Below are 12,326 nucleotides of genomic sequence, written 5' to 3'. Positions count from 1 at the left end.
TTATGCTAATGAGAATATAATTGTTAGAAAAACTGGGAAGGTGGGTATTAAATAGAAAAGCAAGTAAATATAGAATTTGTAATTACTTGTTCTGCTGTATATTTAAATCTCTCTCTCTTTGAGAACGCATCCTGTTGAGTCTCCATATGTTGTCCAGTTTATGTCCGCATGTCCTACTTCTCTTTATCCACAGTCCAGTGCACACATCCATGAATGTCTGTGTTGTATCTTACCCTCCGCTGGAGGTCGTCCTCGCCCTCGGTAGAGCTGCCGCTGTCTTGTACACTTCTGGAGGCTCCAGATATCTGCGTCTGACCCTTCACCAGGTCACTGCCTACACACTCGTCCGACACTGACACACATAACATGAGCCAGGAGTTACACAACAGAGCATCCATACATTAACAGCATAATAACAGTATTGTACTTGAAAACACAAAAGGTCTGACTTTTGAGCTTTCAGACTTCACTCGTCGCTCATGAGCCCGTGGCATTTTACTATAAAGAGTTCAAGAAAATGTGAAATGAAACAGAGTCTCATTGACAGGGCAACGGGAACGCCTTCTAAAGAGCATGTCTGAGTGAAGTCTGAGCGTCCCCTCTAAGCCACCTCATTCAGTCAGCTCACATCACATCTTAATCAGTATTCCAGCCCTGTCTGGCTTTATCTCCATTATTTTGTCAGGCTCAGAATGAACACGTTTGTAAGGAGTAAAATGCTCTGTACCAGCAGGAAAAGCAACTTCATGGCAAAAACACAGCTGAAACTATAAACTTGACCATGTATTTATTTATTTTCCTTCATATGTCCTACTTAAGTATTAATCTTATTCTTATGAGATTTATGTTCCTCTTTTCAACCTGCTAGATTAGACGTATTTAAAAACAGATATAATTAAAGTTAAAAGGTTTGTCATGACATTACTTCTTCAAAACAAAAAGGCAGAAATGTATTTTAAGACCCCAAGTATTAGAGATGCAAACGAACATGGCATCTTAACTGTCAACTGGCTACTGTACTGTTGGACAGAGCTCAATCAGGGACACACAGATCTTTATCATTTGATTTCTGACATGCTTATTGTGGATCAAAGTGATAGAAAATCCATGATCTTTAACATAAAGGTGCCAATAAGGTTGCTAGAAGGCTCTAATGGAGACTAATGACAGAGCTGCCATCTTGTTACGGGATTCACATTTGTCTTTGTCAAATTGATATTATGTTCATATAACACCATTTAGGTGTAGATGTGACTTACGTTTTCCACTGAGACCGTGTTTGTGCTGATTTACACAACTCACCTACATTTCAGTTGGTTTAAGATAATTACAAATTTACTGCAGTTTATCAATAATTTGTGTAACAGTAAAATTATTGGGACAAAAACAATAAATCAGTTATTTCCCGCACTTGGAAGCATTGATTAATTTTTTTTTAACCACAATCTTAAAAACTTGGTGGTCATGCAAATTAATTAAATCACCATTTTCCTCCCTGAACATAACAATTTTGTAGTGGAAACTACACAAAACAGTTCAAAATGAGCCCCCAGAACCTGAGTGGAAAAAGGTTGAGTGTGTACATGACGGTCTGGTTGGAGGTTGTCTTCCTTAAAGACAATTAAGACAATTATTACTGTAATGAACGAATTCCTCGGTCACACTGGCACAGCATCAACGCTGTGTGTTCATGGCTCACCTCCTACAGTGAGGCGTCTCTCAGGACACTGCGGCGCACCAGTTCTCTCACTCAGCTGTGTGTGACTGTTGACACTGTTGTTGTTGTTGTTGTTGACCTGAATGCTGTTTTGTTTCATCAGCTGCATCAGCTCTGACTCCAGCGCTGCAATCTGCACAGAAACAAACACGTGAGATTCTGTTGGTTATAGATTGTTATTTACATTCTGACTGTCAACACTGTTCCCCAGCCATGATCTGAATTACACAGCTCTGTGATCTCCATTTACAGTGGGGTGTGCATGAAACACACTACCATCTCATTATGGCCTAAAAGTGGAAAGCCTGGAAAGTCTAAGCACTCTTAGCCTTGCACTTTTTTTCCAGACTCCAAGTCCTTTGTTCAATCGTTGATCGTTGTTGAGCATGAATAAAGAAATATCAATTTAATAAACAATACATAAGAACTTTAAACAGGATATGCAGCAGGAGAGACAGGAGGAACTGCAGTGATGATGCGTCCCTAAAATAAGCCCATGATAAACCCTGGGTATTTGAGTATTTGTGCCAGCTGTGAACACCCCTTTATAAACTCTTTGTGTGAGTGTGTGTTTGTGTGTGTGTGTATAATTACCCTCACTTGCAGCCCATGGATCTCATCTAAATGAGCCTTTTCCACATCCTCAAGTCTCTTCTTCTCTGCCTCTTCCCTCTGGGCAAACTCCACCTCCCTGAGAACGAGCCACACACTTTTAATTGAAGGTCAGGCACCTATGTGCCCGTGTGCGTGTTTGTATGTGTGTGTGTGTGTGGTTTGTTCACTGGTAGCATGAGCAGAGTCAAATCAGATGCCATGCATCTGAGGAGTCTTAGTATTACCCTACTACAGCCCCACTTTAGAGCTGGAATAAACTCTCCTATTCCCCTCATCAAACTTGGCGATTAGACACAGGTCACTTTTTCAATGTTACCCCAAGCGGAACTACAATTAAAGCCAGTCAGGCTGTATAAGAGCGGTTATGATAGGCATGACCATAAAGATAATTTCTCTCTGTCTCTCTCTCACCTCTCTCTCTCTCTCACACACACACACACACTTTACTGAGCTCCATGGTACTCTCGATGAGATCCAACACCACACACACACACACACACACACACACACACACACACACACACACACACACACACACACAGAAAGACATTACAATGGCTACAAATATATGCAACACTTTTTTTTCTGTTCAGTAGTTTTAAAAACTCCTGTAAACATTTTACATCTAAAGTCTCTCATATCCATGCAAATCTAATAAACAAATAACCATCAAAAATGAATGAACTGCTAAATCCAACTCTCCGCCCTAGGGTGTGGGATCAGTGGATTAAGTAATGACATGTGTGTAATGATTATAAATGGTAGCTTCTGTTTCTTCTCTGAAACCACTAGTATGTATGTGAAAGCTCTTCTGATGATCTCACTTCTGCTGGAAATCCTTGATCAGTTTCTTGGCCTTGTTGTATTTCTTCTCCAGGGCTTGGTACTGATTCTGAGCCTCCTTTAAGTGCTCGTTCACAGTGTGGCAGAGAGTCTGAGCCTCGATCCAGTAGCTTTCCAGCTTCAACATCCTTTCCTTATTATCCTCAATGCTCTGCTTCAGTTGGCTTCTCTCTCGCTCCCAGCGGGCCTTCTCTTTCTCCACTGCCGCCAGCTAGAGAGAGAGAGAGAGAGAGAGAGAGAGAGAGAGAGAGAGAAGGAGGGATTTAATCAATAAACACAACATAATCATACTAGCACAGCCAACTCCAGAATTACTGGCACCCTTCAAGAGAAAAGTATTATAAACAGCAGAGAACAAGCTGTGAGAAAAAAAACAAATCAATGCAGTCTCCAGATCCGCTGTTGAAAATCTGTGATCTGGATTAAAGAGTGCAAAGCTAAGAATATAAATGAGCTCGAAATGTTTTGCATTGAGAATATCCAGTATTCTTTATAAATTATTATTTTATTTTTTTACTTTTAGAGCATGCTTCTTCAAATATACTTTATACCTTAAATTTTGAAAAAGTGAAACTACAGTATCTTCATACGCTTAAATTCGATATTTCACTTGTCGCATATTATTATTTTTTGATGAAGGGTGTCAATAATTCTGAACCTGACTATGTTTTAATCTATCCATTCTGAACACAAGCCTTTAAGTCTTAAATGACACTTCCTGCAAAATCCCCTGCTAAAGACAAAAATCAGAGGAAACACTCCGGTTTAGAGTAACAAAATTAAGAAACAATCAAACAAAAGCACAAATTCATCATACATAAAGATGAGATACAAAAATCTTTTACGAAAAGTAATTAGATGAGTAAAGGACTTGAAGTCTGTAGTCAGGTAATCCTTTACCTAAGAGTAAATGCTTGCACAATTTACACAATTTACAAGCTACCTTTACAGACTTTAGGTGGAGAAAGAAAATCACATTCATATGGTGATTCACAAACAGGAAATCAGCAAAAAATAATAATAAAAATAATAAGGCAGGTGCTATCTTCATCCAAGTAAAAAACTGAAAACTTTACCAGAGCCTGTGTATTGTTGATTATGTTGTTAAGTTGCTTATTTTCCAATAACAGCATGTCCCTATGCGCCGACACTGCAGACACTAACCCTTTTTTAGTTATTGTAGTATGTCCATGAAACAAATTAGTTTCTGTTGTCGTTTCCTTTATAACATCTAATAAACAATAATTACTAGGAACACATCAATACCAAACACTAGTATACCAGGATATAAACGCAATACTGTGCTTATTTACTCATACTCGTATAAAAGTGCTGCAATACCAACATTGCAAGGGTCTATACATTGCTCATGAGTCAGAGAGCAATTCATGGCACCTTCCACTCATTTTAATGACCCTGTTTGCTGATACTGAACTAGTCAGTCGCCCTCATGCTCTCTATTAAAGATACTGTTCAAACTCATAATAACATAATCCTCAGCACGGGGAGTTCACTTCTGGCAGCACACAGCACCACCCAACATAAATTCAGCTGCATTGTTCCAGGATGATAACTACTTAATACTCAGTAGGTTATAAGATCAGTATCTATGAGAACCAAAAAACATGAACTCATACTCAGTCTGAAAATTAAAAAAAAAAAAAACGGTATCCTAATCTCATAATCTCAATAACCTCGCTTTTTTCTGTCTCTTGATGTTAAGAAGACAAAAAAAAAGCTTGCCATGCTGCTGAGAGACCAGAAAGAGGAAAGCCCTCCATCCTAAAGACTTTCCTGTGTTACAGATTGCTCTGACACTGGAGACTCCTTCTAAAAATGTTAAGTAAAATCTCTCAGAAAACTTTACCACATCAACAACTACATTTTTCATCTGTCTATGTGGAATGAGCTGTTACTACAGAAACATTAGCACGATAAATAATATATAAGAAGGAGCTCATTAATATAAACGTGTGATTTGCTTTGCAGCTGGAACTGCAATCAGATCTGCTGCTATAGAAAATTAATCAACAGTGCTGTAAATGTGCATTATAAAACATGTCTGCAATGCATTTATGAACAGTTATTACAATGCATTATGTAAATTTACACTAAGAAACTAATATATATATATATATATATATATATATATATATATATACATATATATATATATACACTTTATAAAGTATATAAACCTATAATCAGTATGTTATAAATGCATTAAGAATACATGAGTCTTAGAAAATATCTCAAGCTTCCTACAAAGAAACAAACACTGAATGAAACTGAATGCATATCAATTGTATGGAAAACCCAAGTTCCTACCTTGCTCTTGAGTTTCTGTATCTCAGCCTCAGTAACACTGTGCTTGATCTGTAGCTGTGGACCGAAAGAGAGCAAAGGAGACAGAGAGAGAGAGAGAGAGAGAGACAGGAAGAGAGTGAAGATGATTTAATGGTTAGGACAGAGGGAGATGTCCTCTGCAACCCTGCACACTCTCCCTCCCACTATCTCACATTCAGGATACACAGAAGTATAAGAGCGATAGAGAAAGGCAGTGATGAAATTTAAAAAAAAAAAAAAAAACAGTGCGGGAGAGAGAGGCCTCACAGGGATTCTGGGATTTTTAATTTAACCTCAAGTATAAGGCAGCACATTTACTGAACTGAACTGTAAGAAGTGTAGCGTGGATGAATGGGCGCAAGTAGGATTTTGTGTGAAAATCACTTGCAGAACTTATCTTTGAATACAGCGAACACTAAAACACAAGTTTACTGCACAGTTTCAGTACAGTTTGTTTTGCATCACTTCACATTTATTCATTTAGCAGATGCTTTTATCCAAAGCGCATTACAAATGAGGAAATACGAGCAAAGCGATGTATCAAGCAGAGATCAATACAAGTAGTGCTACCATACAAGATTTTAATTGAGTTGTAGAGAAGCAAAATGCACAGAGTAGAGATGTAAGAGCCCGTGTAAGTGCAGTTCTTTTATTATATATATATATATATATATATATATATATATATATATATATATATATATATATATATATATATATATATATATATATATATATATATATATATATATATATATATATATATAAATAAAAGGGGGGAAGGGGCAAGTTAGGGGTTAATTAGTTGTTCACGGAAGAGGTTTAGTCTTTTTTGAAGATAGTGACAGATTCTGCTGTCCGGATTGAGCTTGAAAGTTCATTCCACCACTGAGGGACAGTTGGTTTGAAGGTTCTGGAAAGGGACCTCATGCCTCGCTGAGAAGGCACTACCAGGCGTCGGTCGTTAACTGATCGCAGGTTGTGTGAGGGAACAAAAACCTCAAGGAGGGTGTTGCGGTAGGGGAGGTGCTGTTCCAGACAAGGTCTTGTACATGAGCATCAAGGCCTTGAATTTGATGCGGGCAGCTACAGGAAGCCAGTGGAGGGAGATGAAGATGGTAGTGGAGGGAGATGAAGATAACAATACTGGTATTAGATATCAGCATCCTTTACTCATACTTGTAATATTAAACGCTCCAATCCAATACCACATGATAGTACTGTATGTGATGTAAGCCTCATGTATGCTGCCACACTAATGAAGAGAGATGACTGTGATCTGAACAAATTTCACCATTAATAATGGCAATCAAAGCAAAGCAGACTGCAAACTGTGCTCTGTGAAAATAGGATGTAAGAGGAGGAACTACAGTATCTTTTTACAGTACAAGTAATCTGATAAAACTTGGCACAAGGAGGTAATTGGTAGCAGCACATGACACCAACCAATGCTGCAGTAAATGCTGGCTAGGTAAGAAATAATTGTCTACAGGCAAAGCTACAGTAGGTGAGTGTAAACAGCAGCTCTTACCCAATGTGCTATTCTTGAAGATCAGCCACTATTGGTCAGTCCCTCCAGGATTTTGTGGTTGCAGAAATGAGCATAAATTCAAGCAAACTATGCAATATCTGGAGGAGCTTGCAATTTTTCAAAATGACCACAGATTTTCCACAGATTTGGGCCAAGATGCAACATGTGACATAACCACAACGTGCACGCAGCCAAAGCCCTCTAAAAGGTCTCATTTACTGTATCTCTGTTTTGTGAAGGCAAAACAATTTTGTGCAATTGCAATTTCGCCTATTCGAATTGCATCACAAATTTAAAAAAAAAAAAAAAAAACAGCAGCAATTTTGCCCGCACAAATCACAAAGCAATTATGCCAAATCCTGGATGGACTGATTGAGGGCATGAACGTATTTTGTTTACAGCTGTACAGAGGTGTTTTTCCATTGTGAAACAAAACCTGTTCTCCACTGCAACCCTACTTGACTCAATATAACTGATGTAGTTAGCTACTGCACTTCATTTAAAATCAAATGAACATATGCGCTGTTCATGGCCACTACATAAACAGAACTAAATAGAATTTTCCATGATGTCTCTGACCGATTAATACGATGTCGGTTATTCGGTATTGGTATTGAAAAGTACCAAAAATCATATTCGTACTTGTGCTTGGTCTGAAAAGAACTGTATCGATGTATCCCTACTCTTCAAGAATTCCCTCTTGCTAGTCTACTCTCAATGAAATGCACTTGAAGCTTGTTGCCTACCTCTCGGAATTTCTGGTAGAGTTTGGTGGCATCCAGCTCCGATGGTGAGATGAGGTCTTCGTTTTCAGGCAAGTCAAAAACCTCAATGGTTACGTCTTTGTCCGTCCTGCCAGGTCCCACGTTCTCGTCCTCATCTGTGGCGTACTCTCCTGTCTGAGACAAGCATAAGAGAGGAAGTTCATGGACACAGGTAGATTTCACAAGTGCTAATTAAAGGATGGCTCCTGAGGGGGTTTTTATGTGTATCTGAGCAACTTGGTCATAAAGCCCATCCATCCATCCATCCATCTATCTTCTAAAGCTTAATCCTTTTCAGGGTCACGGGGAACCTGGAGCCTATCTCAGGGAGCATTGGGCACAAGGCAGGGTACACCCTGGACAAGGTGCCAGTCCAGTCATAAAGCCCCTGAGTGTTAATACTGATAATTAACTAAATCAGTCATTCATCCTAACACCCTGTCAGAACCGGTAACAACAACTTATGCTCTGGTGGAGGAACTGCAAAACAAACTAGCATTATGGATTATGGCAGTGGACAGCCTGTAATCCAACTCTGCAGCTGTAACCAGAACCAGATTGTACCTCTAATTTTCTACTTTCTCTCACGTGCATACATGCAAAGTGACAACGTACGATAACAATAAACACATGCTCGTAGAAGAGAGTACAGAGTAACAGTCTCCACCCACATTGACCTGCTCAGTAGGGCAAGTTCGTTATGCAGTGTCACGTTCAATTAGTTAGTGTGTAACACAGCCTACTCACAGCCGATTATCTCAATGCACCTGTCTTTGAAAGCTGAAAGGAGATTTGTGCGCTCGGGGAAACACTCCAGGATGTTCCTTCACCTGATATAACCCCGGTCGTTAATAGAATCCATTGTTTGTCTTACTATACTTGTGAGGATTATTCATGCAGCTAATTAACGGCATGTCTACACCTAAATCCAACCTTAACCTCATCCTTAGTAACTACTGAGCAATTATATCACCCTTTCAGTTTAAAAAAAACTAGAAGAAAAAAATAATAATATACAGTAAATTTCAGGATGTTGTTAGGACCATCTTGCTGATCCCAAAAGGATTAGGATTAGGTGTAGTGTTACCCCTGTTTTTTCAGGTTTTGCTACATAGTCAGGAGTTTTCACTTCTTTAAATCACAAAAATAAGACGCACGTGCCACATCACGACTTGTGCTTTCTCAGCAGTAGTCTCATAAACACTCATTTGTGTAACCGTAATACACACCCACAAACACACACACACACAAAGACAAGCCAACATACTCTTCTTCACTTAAACATGCCCTCGCAGGCCAATGGGATGCGACAGGGCACAGCTCAAACCCCCACTGTTACAAAATCCTGCTCTGCATCTCAAAAAGCTGCACTAAGCACTTATCCCAGTCTCCAATATAACTACAAATCATTGCAGTTATTATATAAGGACATTGCAATGATGCTGTTCTGAAAATCCATGGCTTTAAATATTGAACATGACAGGCTGATATTTTAACATATTACTCTGATGAAATAAAAATGGATGCTAACCATTTCCACCAAAATACATTGCACAGCCAGTATATAAATACCAGTGGACATCTCCACAGACAAATACAGCACGATTACTAGTAAAGTGTACCGTCACTGGGGTGGAACTGGGGTGGTACTCCTTTAAAATGTATTCAAGTTAATTTTATGTTGCTTAAATAAGTTTGAAAGATATACTACATTCACTTTTCCAGGTGAAAGATACAGACAAAAAGAAAAACAATGTCCCCTTAACAAATCAATGGTACATTAAAGGTGCTATAACTGATGCTGTGATTGCTGTGGATTCTATACTACAAATATAACACGGGTACTTCTGTAGGAAATATATGTCCTAAATCCACATAAACAGATTTAAAAGTGAGTGTGAATTTTTCTGTAAGGAGACTTTTTATGGAAAGAGTCTCCCAGCTAAGCTTTCTGACACAGGGCTGTCTTCAGGATGAAGGGCTTTATGGTTTCTCAGTAACATTTTTTGGCTTATTAACTACAAGAGAAAGAAAAATGATGAGAATGGTGAGGAAACGACTGTTTATAGCTGCTATACCATAAGTAACTTGTTTCAAACATGTTTCACAGCATTAAAAAATAACCATAAAAGCATTCCAAGTACAATGTGTCTTCTTAAATAAATATAAAATAATTCATTTTGGCAAATTATTGTGGTAAAAGAAGAATAAAACAAGTGTAAGTAATGTTAGGTATTGCTACCAGAGCATGTCTGAATGATTAACCCTCTTACCCCGTATGGCCGAAAAACCGGCTTGCCCGTCTTTGATCTATTCCCGTAAGGACGATATACCGGCTTGGTCGTCTATGCCAAATCCTCGTAAGGCCGATATAGAGGATTTACACTATAAACGTTATCCCCGTAAGGCCGGTGTACCGGCATTACTCTGATATGATTCCTTACTTATTTAATTACTATTCTTTAATCCGGAAGGTTGACGACGTCATGACGTCACGACGTTATTACGCCGGCATTACGATGAAGCTGATCCAGGCGTGAATATTGGTGTAATAGTAGAAGTGAACAAAAAATGCCAAAGCGAAAAGCTAATCGTGTTCCAGCTAAAGTTACACCTACAGTGAACACAGGTACATCTAAAACAGTGGAAAATAGGAAAATATACACAGTTACACAGGCGAGAGCGAGGATTCTAGATAGTGACAGCAGTGAAAGTTCAGGCGATGTTGAAACCGAAACCGAAACCGATAGAGACGCAAACTCTCCTGATTCAGACCCTGATCCGTCTTCATCTTCAGCATCAACCAGTGCGACTGACACTGCAGGGGTCTGGAGTCATAACAGGACCATTTCTGTGCATTTGTGAAAACACTACCTGCTGGTCTGATTATCACCGGAAACTTGACTTTTGGCGCTAAAATGCATTTATTTATTTATTATTTATAAAGGCATTGACCACGCTGATGCTCGTATGGTACTTCTAAATGAGTATAAGGATTTTAGCGAGCATTTTTCGTAATTTCTCTAGTTAAGAATTGTGCTCTAAGTTTAGTAAAAACACTGAACTGCTTCATTTTCAAAGTAATATCACACAAATACATTATTATAAGTTGTTTCAAGGCCTAAAAATGTTAAAATTAAAATGTTGATTTTGGCCCAGTGCTGTTTCTCTGGTGAATATAGGTTATGGGACATAATACTGTGGGAACTTAGGGGTAAGAGGGTTAAAACTTAATTCAAGGCTTGTCCACAACAAAACAGAGACAATTTAATTTAGGGAGGGTTTGGTGGTAATAATTTGGCGTGAGGGTGCCTTCATCATTAATAAAAAAAACAACCCACATTGTTATTTGTGTTAAAAGAATAATAATTTGCAGATTAAAAGCCATAGTTCTGAAGAGAATTTTTCAGCTGTTTTAATGTAAGAAAGAAGATATAAAAATTTTAAAAAAAGTAAATATTGGAGCCATCCAATGGTGAACGAGCTCATTTAAGAGCTTTAAAACACCTGGTTGTAGATATATTTCCATATTTCGATTGTTGAATTGATGCTGGAAAACTGAGCACCACACTATAAAAAATACTTTTATCTGTTTTATCTTTGGGCTGTTTGAGCATGTTTCCACACAGTAGAATGTGTTTGTTTAGAATTGGTTGTACAATATATGTGTCTGTTAATTACACAGCCATGCAATGCACCAGCTTTCACACAGCCTGTACCAAATTACAAATACGTGCATGTCTACACAATGTACACACTTTATTTCTGACATAATTTGCATATGCAAATTAATTATTTCACTTAGTAGAATCCGGTGTCTGTTGTTACCCACAAACTGAGACACTATACTGTACACAACAAAGTTTATAGATGCTGTTTATAGAAGCTTGATTGTCATTTTAAAATGATGTAGCTTAATTTGATCCAACCAAGGAACTACACACCAAAGTTTATCTGTGTAGGCATTGCTTAATTTGCAAGGAACAAAGGCATGCCCCACACAGCTACTCCTGGGGGATCCCTAGATGCTCCCGAGCCAACTGTGACGCTTTATGGATCCTTATCTGGATGTAATCGCACCATTACACTGTGCAAGTATCTCTTTTTTCAAAAGGAAAGGGGGTTTGGGAAGAGGTTTTATGGTGGGCATGGGACTGTGGTAATCCTACCATGGCTAAGCCTGCAGACTGCTAGCAAGATTGCAAACATTGCATATAGCAGCTTTAAAAAACTTTATTCCCACATTTTAACCTCTAATGCAATAACCACTGGCTATTATGCTAAACTGTCCCTATCCATTCAAATCATAAGATAAAATTTACTGCGCGTAGCTTATAAATGTAATTATCCCAGCATCACGGCTGATGATTCAGCCTTCCCTCTAGTCAATCATCAGAGCTCTAATATAGAACCTTAGTGCCATGGCAACACATTGCATATTATGGAAATGTGCTTCAGTCTAATGCATGGAAACAAATGCTCCTAGAAACGAGCGTGCTGACAGGCAGGA

General features: G+C 38.5%; 1 protein-coding gene across 1 annotated transcript in view; it reads right to left on the bottom strand.

Annotated features, from left to right (window-relative positions):
• The window catches only part of ppp1r9a (protein phosphatase 1, regulatory subunit 9A), a 50,880-nt gene that overhangs the window by 8,345 nt on the left and 30,209 nt on the right, over window positions 1-12,326 (bottom strand). The window contains 6 exon segments of the mRNA XM_053675405.1: window positions 234-352; window positions 1,700-1,850; window positions 2,312-2,408; window positions 3,157-3,386; window positions 5,504-5,557; window positions 7,799-7,951. Of these exon segments, the coding sequence (XP_053531380.1) occupies window positions 234-352; window positions 1,700-1,850; window positions 2,312-2,408; window positions 3,157-3,386; window positions 5,504-5,557; window positions 7,799-7,951 (804 nt within the window).

Source organism: Ictalurus punctatus, chromosome 24 (genome assembly GCF_001660625.3).
Source record: "Ictalurus punctatus breed USDA103 chromosome 24, Coco_2.0, whole genome shotgun sequence".
Taxonomy (NCBI): domain Eukaryota; kingdom Metazoa; phylum Chordata; class Actinopteri; order Siluriformes; family Ictaluridae; genus Ictalurus; species Ictalurus punctatus.
Note: the sequence above shows the minus strand (reverse complement) of the source record. Positions and strands in the feature narration are given on the sequence as shown.